Source organism: Anticarsia gemmatalis, chromosome Z, assembly GCF_050436995.1.
Source record: "Anticarsia gemmatalis isolate Benzon Research Colony breed Stoneville strain chromosome Z, ilAntGemm2 primary, whole genome shotgun sequence".
Taxonomy (NCBI): domain Eukaryota; kingdom Metazoa; phylum Arthropoda; class Insecta; order Lepidoptera; family Erebidae; genus Anticarsia; species Anticarsia gemmatalis.
This window is the reverse complement of record NC_134776.1, coordinates 18,721,011-18,740,237: the sequence shown is the minus strand read 5'-3', so window position 1 is coordinate 18,740,237 and position 19,227 is coordinate 18,721,011. Positions and strand designations below refer to the sequence as shown.

At 35.1% G+C, this 19,227-nt stretch overlaps 2 protein-coding genes across 6 annotated transcripts in view; one reads left to right on the top strand and one right to left on the bottom strand.

Annotated features, from left to right (window-relative positions):
• The window catches only part of LOC142986246 (uncharacterized), a 70,442-nt gene that overhangs the window by 35,649 nt on the left and 15,566 nt on the right, over positions 1-19,227 (bottom strand). For all 5 annotated transcript variants that reach the window (XM_076134623.1, XM_076134625.1, XM_076134624.1 and 2 more), the window contains exon 2: positions 3,096-3,284. In XM_076134623.1, the coding sequence (XP_075990738.1) occupies positions 3,096-3,284 (189 nt within the window). The remainder of the gene's footprint in view (positions 1-3,095; positions 3,285-19,227) is intronic.
• On the top strand, positions 5,098-6,602 carry LOC142986535 (uncharacterized). Its single transcript, XM_076135053.1, has 3 exons — positions 5,098-5,124; positions 5,562-5,813; positions 6,216-6,602. The coding sequence occupies exons 1-3, from the start codon at positions 5,098-5,100 to the stop codon at positions 6,453-6,455; spliced, it is 519 nt and encodes a 172-aa protein (XP_075991168.1). The 3' UTR covers positions 6,456-6,602.

Genomic DNA, 19,227 nt, shown 5'->3' with positions numbered 1-19,227 from the left:
TTGATACCATATGTCCGTTGTTTGTTGCTTGCAAGATTCGGCGAGATATAAAATGAATTCTTAAGGCGGCTGTTTATTTTCAAACGTGCTGTTTATGCTAACTTGTATTTTGACAGAACCGTGGATGGCTAAAAAAAATGACAACAGAATCAAATCTAACACAATAGTCCCTTCAGTCATTTTTAACATAAAACCATACCTACTTTTCATAGGGGTAGGCTGAGACCAGAGAACGCCGGTAACACATCTATACATCATCATGAATCATACAGGCGTGTGTTAGATATGGGAATCGACTCCATACTTTAAGCGCAGTAGTATCTATCCACCTAGTCACTCTTCTAGCAAACTGGCTCAGTAATGTTTATGCTAACAGCAAAGGGTCTAAATTACACTCCCATTTGTAACTCCGACTATAGCTAAGTCTATCTAGAACTAGACTATAATCTAGGGTGATCAAACGGGTCTATGAACCCAAGTCATGCGACTGACAAACTAACCTATTTCTTTAAGTTAACCGTTATTGATTAACGTGAAGTAAAATAACATTATATTATATCTTTATTGTTTGTTAAAAAGCGTGTACAATACTCGTGTTGTATGATGTTTTTCTACTAAAGTAGGGTTAGTGAAGTCTGTTGAAGATTCTTATCTAATACAAAAATTTACACACCCTAGTAATATTGTATTATATTAGATCTTGTCAAAAAGCATAATAGGGTTTGAGGTTTGGGTATTGAAATATTATGTACTTACTAGCTGACTCGGCAAACGTTGTTTTGCCATATAAATAGAAAAAAAAAATAGTGTCCCTTAGGGGTATGAAAAATAGATGTTGGCCGATTCTCAGACCTACTCAATATGCTCACAAAATTTCATGAGAATCGGTCATGCCGTTTCGGAGGAGTATGGTAACGAAAACTGTGACGGGAGAATTTTATATATTAGATTTAAAAGGAACAGCTGAAACCAAAATCTTCCGCAGCTTATCGTTTTTTTACATAAATAAATTCAACTAACAAAGTTTATATAAGAAACGTATTATATTAAGCATAGTAAGCACGTTAATGTCACTAATTTCTTCGATAAAAAATCCGTTCATGGTAGATATTTAGTTACGTTATCTATTTTGGTATAAATATGGTAGTGATTTGTAGTAAATATAGTTATACTCTACTATCTACTACTAAGCCATGTACATTTTATTATTGAATGATGATTATCTAATAAGTAATATAAGTTTGACAGCCCTAATCGGCATGAATAGTCTGTCACTACTATATCTACTAGGGATGACACTACACATACAGCAGCAAAATAATAATGCATTTTTAGATAGAAGACTAGAATTCTTTTACATAGAATTTAGAAATTTTCGTCATTCATACATGTACCAGTTCTTTAAATATTTATTTCGGCATGAGAAATCAAATGTACAATTTCTTTTTGAATATGTCGCAATTAAGTGAAAACAAATTTTCATTCGATTTGGTCATAAGTGAATCGCCGTCATATTTGTTTATCACGACGCTCATCGTAAACCATTGTCGTTCATGATGATACTAGAAACCTACTCCGACCTGTTGACCTTTGATCTTGATAGCCTCTTAGGGTACGAAGCCATCCTGATTGTCTTATAAAGGCTATAGTGGGTGGATCAAAGCACCGAAAGACAATTTATCTTAGTAATATTATAAAGGCGAAAGTTTGTGAGCACGTATGCATGTTTGTTACTCTTTCACAAAAAGACTGCTACATCGATTTCAATGAAATTTCGTACATAGTTAGCTTATAATTTGGATTTAATAGGATACCCTAGGATAGATTTTTACCCGGTAAAAACTTTTTTAGGCGGATGAAGTCGCAAGCAAAAGCTAGTGATGAAATAAAGACCAATCGTGTATAAACATGAGAAAAGTAAATACTTTCGCATTTGTTTACTTAATTTTTCTACAAAAAAAAATGTTTTGAAGAAAATAAGTAACGAACAGAAAATCTTGCTTTAATTAGTTTCTCAATCACACAGTGTGTTCGTAAAATCGTGACCAATTAATAAACACTTCGTTCATCTTCATTATACATAGCTTTGACATTTATTATAAGCAAAAATTGTCTTCAGGGAATTAAGTAGACTAAAAAATCTATCTTCAGATCAGTTTCGCGATTACACTTAAATTCGTGCTCAATTAATAACACTTCAAACATCTTTATTACAAAAAAAAGGCTGAAATTGTAACATGTTCAATCAGCTAATATTTTTTTTCATTTATTTTCCTAGAATATTTGCCATTAAAGCCTTAATTTAATGCATGCAATGCATAAACATGTACAGTAAAAAATCTTTAATATCAAAAACATAATCCAAAAAATTGTAACAACCACACAATCCAAACATCACACTTTCATACTCCAAAACGTATAAAAAGCGAACAAATATAATAAAACAATACGAAATAAAGCGTCAACCATAGCAACTGTGACCCACTTTTACTTTCTTCGTGAAAACGCTTCACATGCGCAGGCGCACGCGCTCAATGCCATCTAAAAAGCGGAAGAGTAGCGATTGGCGCGCACTCCCACGGCTCTCGCTAGGAAAGTCCGCCCTTTGTGATCGCTCCGAGCCTCTCCACTCCATACGACACGTACTATATTAAATTCTATTGTTTGTTTGTCTAATAGAATTGTGTTGTGAAATTGTGACGAATTTTAGATGAGAACCGACTGAGATTGACGCGGATTTTGTGCTAAAGTTTGCTGCTGGTTTATTTTTAGCTGTTTTTGTGTAAGATAAAGACCGTGTTATCGCGATTTCGGATTGTGTTTCAATGGCCACGGTCAAGATGTAATTGCGGTGATACTATCTCTGTGCGTTTGTTAATACAGCTTAAGTTAAACGTGAATACTCGTATTCAAGTTTATACACTATTTTACTGAGTTCCATTGATCATAAGATGATATTTTAGCGAAGATTGCGCAATATCTAATTTAATAACTGATTTGCTATGTTTTAACTAAAACCCTCATCCGATATCCAACAAAATTCACATACAAACATAACAAAACTAAGAAACAACATCAATCTTATAACAACTTACCACAAAACGGTATTCCATCAGGAGTCCACTTGCCATTGGCTCCACACACCCGCCTGGTGGGGCCCAAGAGCTCGAAGCCTCGCTCACACTCGTACGAGGCTACGGTGCCTTCTCCCATGGTCTCTTCGGAGAACGTCACCTTCGAGTGCGCAGGGGCACCCGGGAAACGACATGTTGATGCTGATAACCCTGTAGACAAGAAAAGAAAAGATAAGTAAAGGTTTGAACTTCCATAGTCCAAGTGATAAAGTATTTTTTGAGATGCCTAAGCGTTAAAGTAAGAGACTACTATTTCTTAGGTTCAGTAACAGTTAGAAGAGGTTTTTTCTTATTTTTGTTAGAATATGCTGAAGTTTGCAAGTACATAAACCTTGCTTTTGCAGATGTTTGCTAACGGCAGTTTGCAAAAACGGCAAAAGTTTAGCGTGTTTTCATTAGTTCGCCGTCGAGTAATGCGCAACGATATAAACTTTAACATAAAAGAATAAAAGCAAACTAGAAGAATACTAATATATTAAAATGGCTACGTTACTAACATTTTCCCTGTTTAACTAACTAAAATTGATCATCAGATTGTGAGACCGACATCGTCAGTTAATCAGGAACACCTAAGTGGAAAATGTTCTAAGAAGTGAATGAATCATATCAACCATGTGGTTTGTTACGGGAAAAGGACCACCATAATCGATGGGAGTCGTATGTACTTTTAGAACTTCATACGAGAATGTGTCATGGAATGTTTTGAAGAATTGTACATAGCACAACAGTTATTTATTGCAATAATTAATCATGATCATGATAATTAGTACCTATTCTTTTTTACAAACTGTTTTACTAATATACGTCATGTATGTTTTGATTAGTTATATAGTGTTTTGTTCCTTTGAATCAATTTTGAAACTGTATATGAGTGAAAAGCACAAAACTCCGTACTCATCAGGGGCTATTATGTATCTTAGTAGACTATTTGAAAGAAACTATGCTGAAATAGTTTTCTCGATCAGATTATAGTGATTAACACGTTACGTCGAACCAACAATGTACTGAATAGTGACCATCAATTGAATGTACACTAGTTGTCAATTGAGCTATGTTATACGCATTCAGAACTTACACAACATTTATTAGTAAAACAATTAGTTTACAGAACTAAAAATAAAGTCTAAGTTTTCTCCAGCTTTCTTTCAATTGTTAACAAACAAACATCGTTTCAGGGTCACGCCTTTTTCCCATGAGGGTGCCTGTGCTTACACTCTTTTCTTAAGAAATAGATTTAAATCTGGACCGCTTTGGACCTGCGAGTGAAAGCAACTCTTTGAACTTAAACGCTAAGGTCCCGATTCAATTGAATCATATTGTGTAGAAAATTCATAGATTTTTTGCTAAAAAATTACTTATAGCTATCCCAATTTCTGCTAGGGACTCGTCACAAAGGGCGTTATGCGATAGACCTTGATCCACCACGCTGGCTAAGTACGGATTGGGGACTTAACATGCAGACGTGCAAGGCTTCATCTCGATGTTTCCCTTTACCGTTAAAACGAGTAATAATTATTTCTAATACACACATTACTACAAGAAGATATTGGTAGTAAGCCTTGGGTTTGAAATCTCGAATGAACCACGTGCGTGCCGAATGCTGAGACCACTCATCAATTTCAAAAGACTATAAAGTCCTTTGAAATTCAAAATATATAATAAATAGACGTAAAGGTTAGTAAAGTGCCCGATATATGAGATTAGGCTCGCCCCCTATTTCATGAGACGCTGCCTCGCCCTTTACATAGACTCAAAAATATTTAACTATACACTTTTTGAAAGGCCTGTTATTTCCTCTGTCATATTTTCATAAAAATATATTATGTCATGCCATAATTGTCTATGATAAAAATAAACATTTATGATTTTGTATCTAATTGTTTTAAAGTTATTTATATTTTATGTGCAATGGGAAATATAATGAATTATTTTTTGGCTTTACGCCACAAACCTTACTGTGGTCATGGCGACTGTGATAAACATCACTCGGGTATATCTGTAGGTATTACACAATTATTTTAATCTTATTTACATTGTAAACTAGAGGACAGACCCGACTTCTCCCGGATATAGTATAGTTTTATCCCGTTGATTCCGTTCCCGTGAAAATGATCCCATCGATCTCATGCAAACGTTGTCCCGACAGAAACAGACATACATGTATTTTTATTATTACGCATTTTTTTCAGCAAAGAACGCCACTTTATAAAGATCGTTAACCTAGCTATTTCTTAACATTTTCATTGGTATATTTTCAAGCTGTTATAAATAGCGAAATGTGTCTTGTATCTATTTAATGTTTTTACCATATTTTGTAACAATTTACGCAAAGAAATAACAATCCTATTTCTACACTAAAACTTGAAAAAACAATCAGAAATAATTCGTAATTCTTTACACAAACAGTAACGTATTTTTTCTCAACAGAGAAGTCCACATCCAGAAGATGAGGGCACAGAAGAGTTCGTTCTGACAGAGAGTGAGAGGTCAGTCCTCCTAGTCCTTCGCATGACGTGCGTGATCCTCCTGGTCATCATGCTGACCATCCACCTGAGGTCCCTGAGGGTCTTCCGATGGGAACAGTCGGTGTCTGGTGGAGTACTCGTCACTTATTCCGTGGCTATGATTGGTTTAGTCTTCTGTGCTGGTATAGAGAAGTGTGGCTGCAGAGCCTTGCAGGTAAGTTTAAAATAATTGAGGCCAGATTCACATTATTTAATAAGTGTCAGAAATCTGTCTGCTAAATAAAATGACAGCAAGTCAATGAAAACTACTTTTAATACTCTAACAGTTCCCCTATCAGATAGTTATTCGGGAGGGATGAAACCTGGTCTTTGGTGTTTTATAAGTTTGTAATCAAAGTAATTAAGACTTTAGAAGGAAGATAGCCTGACTATAATAGAGTGTTTGTAAATGAGTTTAATGAACTGTGTGATTAGGATTACGATATATTTAAATTACTTCTTCCCAATTTTTCAAAAAGTTTAAAAATAAGTTTTTTTTACTTTCTTTTCTTTTTTTTCTTTCTTTCTAAGGTTTTTTTCTGTAATTAAACGACTAAGATAACATTGTGTTTCTCAGGCCTATCTATGCAGTACCGGAGCCGCACTAATGGTGGCCAACTGTGCTGCAATCTGGTACCGCTGGCGAAGTGCCAACGAGCTGACCAGAGCCGTGGCCGAGTTGCTATCCACTCTGGGAGTCCCTCTACGAAGACAAGTCTTGCTGAAGGTCTGTTTAAGTGCAGCAACAGCGATATGCCTCCTGCTAGACCTTTCGTTGCTGCCTATATTCTTTTTCATTGGTCGCGGACGGACGTAGTGAATGCATAAGAGCCTATTTGTTATTGTTTTGTGGTATGGCTTCTCTTAACCCTTTGTTCACGTGCTCACGACGCTATATTTTTGTCAACATTTGCCGTCGAAAGCATCGTGAGCACTTTCTGATTTGTCGAGTATAGCCGACCGTGGCGGTCAAAGGGTTGAACAGTACTGGTACAGAGGAATTCAAGGCACGTATTTATACGCGTTAAGCCTAGGAAACTATGAGGTATTTATTCTTACTGTTACCACTGAAGCGGGTATTATTTCACAATACCGCTAACCAATATGATATCTACTGACAACCGTAGTACCAACTGTTTCGTTAAAATGATGAAACTTTCAGGATTGTCTGAATGGGTCTTGTGTGTGTGTCGGTCTATTATAATGTATTTCTTATAACTAAATTGAAAAACCCAGACAGAGTAGAAATACACTGTCCTTCGAATAACCTTTTTATAAAGAACAATAGAACGTCCTTTCATCCTAGACGTAGGTGTTAAGGACTGTCTGTCCTTTCGACGTTGGTCCTATGTAATATTTTTTTTTTGTAACAAAGGGCAGTGAAATGCAAAGAAAAGCAATTTTAAATAAACATCTTTTATACAATATTTTAGCAGACACGTGTATCAATCTAATAATAAAATCGAGAATATAACATCTTTATTTTTTTGATTTTCTTTATCACAATTCAGTAGGGTTTAAATTTATGTAAATAAACATGAATCGCCAAATGTTTTGGTGATGGTACAAAGCCCGAGAGCGACTCTATTAATTTGACAAAATTTTGCTGTCATACTTTTTGAAGTACGGGGTAGATTTTTATGGACATATTATTATCTATAAGCCCGAATAGTTGAGAGGATAATAGCAAAGAATATACAAATTTTCACGTGTCACCTAGAGCATAATAAAAGACACCCTAATTGTCAAAAGTATGTTTAATCTCTACTTACAGTTACACTCATCCATAATAATTCAAGTAGATTTCGTATACTATCATACTGCATTGTCCCAAAGCGGCACACGCTTCAAAAGTCATCAAATTGATTTTTACAAAACCATTTCAATTATATTCTAATGTACAATTAAAATTAAAGTACATCAGTATATCGCTCTTTCTCTTTCTTCCATATTTGAATTATAGCATGTAAGAAAGAAAGAGAGAATATAGCTACGTTGTCAAGTAATGTTCAGTCATCATCACGTGCACATTCATTGCGATGGGAGATCATCAACGGTTAATGGAAGCTCGTGCAATCAAATGACTATCATTGATATGATGTACTGGCTTGTAGCTAGTTGTTACTGCGGCTTCGGTCGCGTGGGTTACACAATGGTGAACTAAAACTGTTAGTTGTAATTGTTAGTTTGCACTTTTTGAACCGGCAATTTACTGTAGTAGTATATTTAAGAAAATTTTTATTTACGTAGATTGCTAATGGTATCCGAAAAAACTGAAATAAAGCTGATGATATAATAAAAAAATACAGGATTTTCTAGAGGGAAAACACCTGCAGTTTTCGTGTATTAAGTCTTGTTTTTCTTTCATATTAATATGATTTTATATTGTTCTATGGCGTTATACGTTAAAAGGATCATTGAATGGACGATTAGTAAAGTTTATTTCATTTCTTTTTTAATTTTAATTTTAACACGACAATACATTGCGAATTAATCTTGAAACGTTACTTGCCAAAGTCCACATCTCTCATCTCCATGTTGTAAATGTTTAGTCTAACACACAGACAGACATAATTACAATATCATTAATACATTTCTGTGTCAATTCATATAGCACGTGTAGTGCGGTGCTGAGCGGTGTCAATAGCACTTGATTATGATAACTGTTATACACCGGTACCTTTTAGCTGCTTTATCAAATACTAGCTGACCCGCGCAACTTCGCTTGCAACATAAGAGAGAATGTGTCAAATTTTTTCCCGTTTTTGTAACATTTTTTACTCGTACTCTGCTCCTATTGGTCGTAGCGAGATTATATATGCCTATAGCCTTCCTCGATAAATGGGATATCTACTTTTCAAATTGGACCAGTAGTTCCTGAGATTAGCGCGTTCAAACAAACAAACAAACACTTTAGCTTTGTAATATTAGTATAGATATACATTTGATCTGATATTGTTTCAGTTTATTGATCTCTTAACCTTATTACCACGAGTATTTGATCTAACGGCCGGTTTTCTATAACTTAACGCAGTTAAGAGATGTATGTAGTAGGTAGTGTCGTTTCTAGAAAATAATTGTTATAAATTGATTGATTTATAAAAATTGGACTTGAACTTAAGCCAATAAAAAAGATGTGCTTTTCATAATTTTGATATCGCATACGATAAAAAAAGTTTGGCTCTTATTTTTTTTTATTTATATAACACTTTGTTTTGCCCAAGATTAAATCTGCATTCATACTTACACTACCGACTAATGACTTCAGCAAGAATAAAGTTATTCTGTAGGTCTTGTCTATATGTATATCTTATTTACTTAGACAAGTCAAAGGCCTTCAGGCGGCTTGAACAACTTTGACACTAGCTTGACCGCTAACCATACGATAAGAAAAAGACCCCCGGTTTCTGAGGCACATTTAGCGGTAGTTTATCTATTCAATAGCGTATAAACTCTTATAAAAAAATGCTATTGGATAGATAAACTACCTCTAAATGTACCTCAGAAACCGGGGGTTAGACAAAACATATGAATTTCACGCCCCACCTTTTACAATGCCGTAATCGAGTAAAAATACGTAATCTGCATACCCAGTCTAGGTTATACAAGTATAGTGTTACTCAAGACAAGCTGTTTAGCATAATAGATAGAGCAAGTAATTTGTGATGTTATTTATTTTGACTGAGTCGTGATCGGATTACCCCGCTTTCCCCAGCAGTACACAACGACAGACGATTCTCCGCCGATTCGACACAATACTCATGTTGTTAGCTTTCCAAAGTAAAGCTTTACAAATATATTCAGTTAGTCTTGCCCGGGCTTGGCACATATGCATATTTTTACATGCCTGCTTTAACTTATCGACCGAGGTACATGTAATACTAACTAAACTGTTAATTTTAGCCCCTTGTAATATAAGTGGCGAGCCTATTTATATATACCAGTGGATCCCAACTAGTGGTCCGCAGAAGTCAAAAAGTGATCCACGGATGTATATTTTATTACTGACTGTTATTCGTACTTAATTTGTACTTACATGCAAGTTCAGAAATCACATTAATCAATACAAAATTACAGAAGTTTTTCCCAAAAAATATTACTTTTTCTTGTTTTGTCATAGTGGTCCCTGCTTATAAAAATAGTATAAAAGTGGTCCCTGGTAACAAGAATAGTATAAAAGTGGTCCCGGTTCCCGTTTGGGAACCCCTGATATATTCAGAACACGTTACCAAACCTCGGGGTATTATTATTTGAATGCTCATAGTGCTATAGAATATTTTAATAATATAATTTGTTCTTTATCACTATGAGACCCTACACCAGCGCCCAAACTACAAAGGTAGTCAAAAGTATATATATTTGTAGTCATATTCTATAAAACAGACAGACACGCCAGACGTTTCGATTAACGCGAGGCAATAACCCACTTTACGGAGATTAATCACAGAGCGCAAGGGTCGTAAGTTCGATTTCCCCACGAAAAAGTATTTGAGTCATCGACTAATAGCTGCTTCAGGTTTGGTTATAATTGTTGTTTTTTTAAGTAGGTATGTTAGAGATCATAAAACAACAAATAAATTTTAATAAAAAAATGATTTTTAAGAAAATAAGCCCTAATTTAAAAACATTTCAAACAAAGACGTATTATTGTGTGTTGTTCTAATCAATGTGTTATTTTAAATTAGCTATACCTAAACCATATTATTAAAAAAAATATCAAAAATCTCTAGTATTTTTCATCTTAAAAGTAACGTCATACAATCATCATCCATGGTTTTGCAACCAATACAGCATCACACAGCGTCACAGCTATGTGGTGCATCTGTGGAGTGTCCTCCACAGGGTGTCAGGGTGTTTTGGGTGACTTGATGTCTCGCGCTGCTGCTCCGAGCGCGTGACATCAAGCCACGAGCTTGTCTGCCGGTGCACCGCCTTTTATACCCTCCGGAGCCCGCTAGGGTGCGGTATGCGCATGCGCGAATTTAGCCTCCCACCAGATTGAAAACCCCTTTCTTTGCTTTGCTTGATTTGTAACTAGGTCTAGCCAGCTTCTTATTCCGCGCGTAAATTTTGGTTTCTATGATTATTTTTAGTTAAATACGTAGTCTGTTGGATTCTTTGAAAAATAAGCTCTCAAACAAAAAAAGAATTTCGAAAATCGGACCAGTAGTTTCGGAGTTACAGAAAATTATATTTCACGTATATTTTTTTATATTTGTGAGGTATTTAATGATTGTTAGAGGCTCATTACATAATATAATTAGAGGTGCATAACTGCATAGTATAATATGTAATGACAGATATGAATTTATGAACTTAGTTTTCATCTAAGTATAGGAGGCGCTGCGCTGAGAAGTGCATATCATATCTAATGATAAAATTACTTTATTGCAATTACGTTAAAGGTTTTTGACACATTTTAACGGTATACAAAGCTCCTGCGTAATAGACTTAGGGCCTAACCTCTTCCTGGTCCGAGAGGAGACCCGTGCCCGGCAGTGAGACAGTACAAATTATGTTAAATAAAAACATACATAAAAAATATCGAACAAGATAATCTCCAACGTTAAACCAAAGCCGTAAACACTTTCTCAATGCACATGACGAGCACATTTATTAACTAAATCACTATTATTACACGAACACTTAAGTTGACGCCGTGAAACAGTTCCCATATGTCACTAGCTCGCAGTGTTTAGACTGTGGAAAATTAACAGTATACTGCAAACGGTCTCCGCTATTAGTTTGATTAAGAAAGCATAAACTGACACCGTGGATGTCGCGAGAGAATTATATAAATAACTACTGTATGCCAACAACTTAGTAGAAAGCCATTGACATGCAAGTTTCGCGGCTAGTGTGGTACACAAAAGTACAGTATTTAAAATTCTATATTTATTTATTTACCAGCTCATATTGTCCCATTGCAGGGCAAAGGCCTCCCTTACCTCTTTCCATCTATTTAATTATTAGTACCTCTTGTACTATATTCAGAAAATATAGTAGAAGAGGTGATGCATAACATAACATCAGTGCCTCGCAGGCTTAAGCATTTGACTGTGACTGGTTCGATAAAGGGACTTTATATAAGAAATATACATAGCTATTTATTATAATCAAGATAAATCGTGCATGCCAAGGCTCTTTTCTAAGTTGTTGAACTTACGAGTATAACATACAAGATTGTTTCATTTTGTAAAATGGTTTTTAAACTTTCCCGAATTGCAGCCATGCATTTGTTAGACTGTTGCGCACGCCGGTCGTTAATCGATCGGTGAGAAGCACGCTTCGGTGCGGATGTCTATAGATGGGTGGCCGTTTGATGCTATATGAGCTGAGCGTCTACATTCAGAGAATAGTTGACAGTCTGTTATAGAGAATAGTTGTATCAAAATGAATAAAAGTCGATAAGCCATGTCGAAAGTTTGCAGACAGCTTGAATAAGATTGACATTAAATTTAATAAGGCTGTATACCTTAGGAGTGAGAGGTGTATTAATTACACTCGTGATTCATTCATTCGTAAATCATGTGTAATAGGGAGCCAGTCTTTTGCTTTACACAGGGCACTATATTGAACTCCTAAGTATTATACTGTTTCAGTAACATGTTTAAGATGACTAAACCAAAACATTGCATTCTAAACCTCACACGAAGTTTTTATTCGCTTACGTTTGCAAATGGTTTCCATATAATTTGTAAGCGTTACGTAACATTATAAGTAATTTTGGGAAATTAAAGCTGTGATGACAGGTAATATTATGAGAAGAACACCTGTCGAAAATAATTATAATATGTATCAGCGTATGTCCGCGGCTTCGCGTCTCTTTCCTCGGGTTAAAAAAGTAACTTATGTTTTAAACTGTAAGCCGATTATCAACTTCATAATATTTTCTGTAAAAGGCTAACAAATATCTTACATGTTCAGAAACTTAGCATTATTAAATACTAGCTGACCCGCGCAACTTCGCTTGCGTCACAGAAGAGAGAATGGGTCAACATTTTTCACGTTTTTGTAACATTTTTTATTGCTACTCTGCTCCTATTGTTTGTAGCGTGATGTTATGTAGCCTATAACCTTCCTCGATAAATGGGCTACCTACCACTGAAAGAATTTTTCAAATCGGACCAGTAATTCCTGAGATTAGCGCGTTCAAACAAACAAACAAACTCTTCAGCTTTATAATATTAGTATAGATAATATTAGTATAGATTTATCGATACTTTCAGAAATAATCTTAGCAGCTATTTATACTCTAAGCCTACTAAGAACGTTACAAGTTTCCCAGTGCAAGGGCAAAGGCCAACCGCTTTTACTTGTTCACTGATTCCTTGCACAGAAGTCGAGCCGCGCTGAAGGACGCTCCTAGTCTAAACAACATTCCGTCTATACTACGAGATGAACGAGGCAAGGTCGAGCCTTTCTCAAAACTTTCTATCCCCGTGGGTAGAGGCAAAACCTCACTGGGTCAGCGCGCAGGTGCGGCCAATAACCTCGCGATGACTCAGCTATTATACTTCTTGTTCTCGCGATTTAGTTAATTATTTAATTTGCTGTTAATAACTTAAGTAGTTGGAAACACTTATTTTTTTGTATGGTAAGCGATGGTAGCCGCGGTTGGTTAAAGGATGGGTAGCCGCTGTCAGTTTTGAACTTGGTTTGCTTGGTTACCGCTTCACTCTCAGGTCCAGTGCCCGCGTTATTTATATTATAACCATTAATTTTAATAAAATCATTGCACAAAATACAATTTTAAACATATTTATTTCAAAAGATACAAAACTATAAATATGTTATAAATACCGATGTAAGTATTAATTTCACAAACGACTCTACTAAATAACTAGCCGATAAGCGCAATGCAAATAAAACTGTTCCACACGAGGGAGAAATTAATGAAATAATATAAATCACCTGAAACGCCGTGTCTACGAGAACAATTATTCAGAACTGATTTAAAATGCCCATATCTTCGAAACTATTCAACCGATTTTCACCAATCAAGTCTCTATCTACTCGTTATAATATAGTCTTTTAGACTATATACATTCCTATATTAATTATTGTGTAGTTTTTAGTATAACGCTCGAAATATCCGACCGAGTTTTACCATATCATCGCTACATATTGTAACAGGGTACGAATGGCTGAATGAACACACCAAAGTCACCGCCCGACGGACAATATTCGGCTGCGTTATTAAAAAGCTTGTATCTCTGGATATATCCAACCGATTTTCACCAATCGAGTTTCTATCTACTCGTCTTTTAATAAACTTTTTAACTATATAAATACCAATATTAATTATTGTGTAGTTTTTAGCCTAACGCTCGCAATAACAGACGAAGTTTTACCACGTCTACGGGTACATGTTGCTTGTAGGGAGCAAAATACATCAACAGAGCGACGCGATGCCGCGCCGGCAACGAATGATTACTGCGTTAATAAAATGCTTGTATCTTTGGATTTATCCAACCGATTCTCACCAATCAAGTTTCTATTTATTCGTCGCATAATATACTTTTAACCTTTATAAAGTATATTATTTTATACTTTGTAGTTTTAAGTATGACGCTTGAAATAACAAACACTAATCTCCAGTCTACGACACCCACGGCGTCGCCGCTGACGTTGCCTTTATAGGTTCCATATAATAAATATTATTCGAAGCTTTTGGTGACTGTTCCCGCCACATCGATGTTTTCCAAAAGTGATCTATTTTCACAATATCGTCTATTTAACGGCCAATATTTTATTAACATCGGTTCATTAGTTTAAGTGTGATCACCATACAGGTGGACCGAGTAACTTTAGATTGTTTTATATTTATATGAAAATAATATTAAGTCGCTGTGCTACTATTCATTTTCATATTATAGGTAATATATAGTAACTCTGGAATTATTAAATAACACAAGTAGGTATATTATGATTTAAAAAAATGGTACTTGAAACAAATTTTGGATAATTTAATTTTACACCACCATGAATAAATAATCAACTAATATAATCTGAGCAAAAAATCCGATTTTGCATTTGTTTTTTTTAAGTTTCACCTTTTCAAACGGGCGAAATTTTACCTATTAATTTCTAATACTAACGCATAGCGTAGCGTTTGTGGGTGTCTACCACCATAGTTAGTTAAAATACTCGTATCTTCGTAACTATCCAACCGATTTACATCAATCAAAATTCTATATACTCGTCACAAAATACATTTTTAAACTATACAAAACATATTATTTTATACTTTATAATTTGTAGTAAAACGCTCGAAATATCAAACAGGACATTACAAAGTCTACGGTACACACAGCGCCGCCGCCCAATATCGATTGCCTAGGCTTTACAGGTTCTATATAAATACTAGGTACGGTGAACTTTTGCAGGCTGCTCTCGACGCGAGGATGTTTTCCAAAAGTTGCTTTTCCATATCATTTATGGATTTGATAATATGTTACCTGTTTCAGATTAACAGTTTACGATTTAAAATAAGAAATAGACTTACAGATATAATTTTGCATTGATAATATTAGAATAGATATGCTAGTATGAATTAGTCTATTTGTGAAATTATCAGATTGTTAAATATTTGTGAAATTAATATATATAGGCTTCTACACTTATTATAAGTGCAATAAATTACGCGTTCAACTTAAACTGTTTTTTGCATCAAACATTTTACTAACTTCTCTAATGTTATTTTCGATATTTATCTATATATGGCCAGTGTGATCTTTACATAACAACATACATAAGCACACTGAACAATATTAGCACATTACACAACGTGTGGTGAGAGATTACGTGCGGGGTGAATGACCGATAGTGTACCAACATGACTTCCTTCCGATAAGCGCTTGTGGTAGACAAAGAACTTTTTAATCATTTTTATGCGTAAAAAAGTGATAAGGATTTGGTTAGGGGGAGATACTTTGTTTCTTACTTGTGTAGGCTTATACTGTGTAGTTTTAAAAAGGCAAAGAAGATAATATTTTTTGTTCCTACTGGTCGTTTTATTAGTAACTAGCCGACCCGCGCAACTTCGCTTGCGTCACATAAGAGAGAATGGGTCAAAATTTTCCCCGTTTTTGTAACATTTCTTACTGCTGCTCTGCTCCTATTGGTCGTAGCGTGATGATATATAGCCTATAACCTTCCTCGATAAATGGGCTATCTAACACTGAAAGAAGTTTTCGAATCGGACCCGTAGTTCCTGAGATTAGCGCGTTCAAACAAACAAACAAACAAACAAACAAACAAACAAACAAACTCTTCAGCTTTATAATATTAGTATAGATAATATTGGAACAAACACTCCCTTGTCTTATAGGAGAAGGTAAAATACTAAAGAATGAGAAATAATATTATTATTTAAAACTAATATTATTTATTTATTATTTAATTTTAGTATTATTTATAAAAATAAATAATATCATTAATTGCTTTCTACATTTGCTTTTAAATACTTCTTTTCTACTTGGTATTGATTTCCCGTGGCATTTTAATACACCGGGCTCGTAAAACAATACACTCGGAATTAATATACCGTAAATAGTTTATGTTATATAATAATTCCAAACACATAACATGCTTATAAATATGTTTTACCTAATGAAGATTGAAACTAGGACCACAACACCACGCCGACAATATATTTCTTAAGATTTTAGTAACGACAAAATGTATTCGATTTTTCTATGCGACTAGTTGACCCGCGCGGCTCCTTTCACATGAAAATTGATGTATATTTTTAATCCTTTCTTTGCATTTTCCTTTCACAAAATCTTCCGAGTGTGGAGTTCCGATAGGCAGTCGCTCTATGTAAAATAGCTGGATACCAACAGCTGCACCCCGTGGGACTGGAAGCCGACTCCAACATAGTTAAAAGAAAGGCTAGGCTAAAGATGATGATAGTTAGAATTTAGAAGAACTCGTTCTCGAGAATTGCGCGTAGCAACACTTAGCGATTCATTTTTATGCGATAGATTTGTGACCCACATTTTACTTATTTAAAACTAACATATTAGAAATCTACAAATTGATTCGCAAATAAAACATATTAAATATACGATCGCGAAACCGTTTATTAGATGCAAATATTTAATAGAAAATGTTTAGTATCTACTTTCTAAGGCCTGCTTTATATTTTGCAAGAATTTTTATATAAATCTTAATAATATAATATTAACTGTGCTTTGTTTTACCTCTCTCGTTATTAAGAAGGATTCACACATGATTTTCGTGACAAAGAAAGCCAGAACAAAAGTATAATATTTGACTAATTATGTAAAGACAACTCACTATAACTGCAAGAAAAAGTAACGATCACAATGACTTTGCAAACATACAAATTTTTTGCAGATTTAAAGCACCTGCGAGAAATGTAAGGTTTGAATTAGTTCCTCCAAGTACGGAACCGACGACCATCATGTAAGTACCATGTTGTGTTACAAATGAATTATGAGATATTGATCACCAATGCAGTGCATCAACTAAACTACTACCGCTACATGTTATGTACATATGTATATACTTATATAATAAATAGGAAAGTCTATCTATCTGTTACATACCTCTGAGCCGAGTTGAATTTTTACTATTAGCCCATTGAAATGTTATATGAGTTTAAGCTTTCTTAGAGGACGCAATTTTATTTTTGGAACATGTGGGGGGAGTCCATAGAAGCTTAATTTGAAGTTTGTGCGGTCGCCACTCTTGTCCCCCGGCCGCCATCTTAGAAAAGGGGATGGAAACTTCAAGTTAAGCTTCTATGGACCGCCCCCCCAAATGTTCCAAAAATAAAATTGCGTCCTCTAAGAAATGCAATATTCGGCCCTCAAATTGTAACATTTCAATGGACTATATGTACATAATATAATGAGGTATCAAGTTTAGGCATATGATCTTCATTTTACTATTTTTATCGGCTCCCATAGGGGGTGGAACATATCGCGAATAAACAGGGATCAAATTACTATCACACCTGTTACACCCGAAGGTGGACGGCATTAACAATGTTGGTCCCAGGTAATGGCGGCGAGACTGTTTCCATTTACCGAGTACGTTACCAAACTATTCAAAGAACGTGACAAATATTCCAATAATAAATAAATATAGCCCATTAATGTCCCACTGCTTGGCAAGGGTCTCCTCCCGCAGAGCAGGGGATTAGGCCTTGAATCCACCCGGCTGGCCAAGTGCGGGTTGGGGACTTTGCATACCCTCACTATAAGTATATGTCAATAATATTCCAATAGCACTTTGCCCTGGGAATAAAACCTGAGACCTCGTGATAACACACTGGCCATAGAAACAATATTTACAACGTTATTAATTTCGCAGTCACCACAAAATGGTCATCAACTTATCAATATGACAATATTTACACAAATTGCTGTAAACTAGCTTTTCTCGATTGTCATTAACACGTTGGTCTCCAAGGTTGTGACCCTCCACGACCGGTCCGTGACCCGGTTAACTTGCCAATATATTAATATGCTTTGAGGTTGTTTTAACCGTTTATAGATATCTGCGGTTGCTAACGGAACCGTTGCTGACGGGTGGGTTTTTTTACTAGACGGTCGGACGCCAATGGTTATTATAGGTTGTTGAAAATGATTGAAAATAGTAGTTCAAATATCGTAGCAAGATAATTAAGTATGATATTATAGAATTGTATTCTGAGTTATTTTTTTTTTGTAGTAGTCAAGAGATCGGGAACCCTTATGACTCTGATGTCACTTTTGAGTACCTAGGAAAGATTAATTGTAATGCACGGATTACAGCGATCAGACGAAGTAATTATAAAGAAATGTTTAGTTTTCAAGTTTTTAAACATTCGCCAAGCATTTAGGATATGTTATTCCGCATTTGTCTACTGCACACATGAAAACTGATCTATAATTGGGTATTACATAATATTACTCATAGCATATTCGAACCCTTAAAATTTTATTTGATCTTAAACATAAAATTAGTGTTTTATTTCCTTGAGCTTTGAAAGTAGCGCAACAAATATACCAAGCACTTTACCTCAATAAAAGTCATTTAATTTCACAGTTTTTAAAGAAAAAACCGCATTTAAAATAAGCATAACCCTTTCTAAACGTAGGTAATTCCGACCCGAATGACTCCATTGGGAAAATCTGTTCATACATCGTAGCTTCGTTAGTACTCGATTATGAACTTTATTGTTAAGGTGATAAGAGCGTTGTTGGTCTGAGATGCGTCACCAAGCTTTCACATTTCTCGATGGGATTGCGTCAAGATTATCTTACTCATTGGATGAAAGTTTTCTTAGAAGGTGTATGACTGAGTATGAGTTGTGGTGTTTACTCCTGTTTTATAACCGCTGTTGATATTATTAATATAATGTTTTTCCTTTAAATCGTTGTATAAGTCTCTAATATATTAGTACTGACTATTAGTAGGTGAATATCAAGTTTAAAGCAATGATATTGGTTGTTACACGATTTGATAATGCCCTACGTGTGTACCTATAGGTATATTTAGAATTGCACAGTTCATGCTCGTAACTCGTCCTTCTTCCCTCGTTCCTCTTTGTATCGATTTTAAAATCTATCACA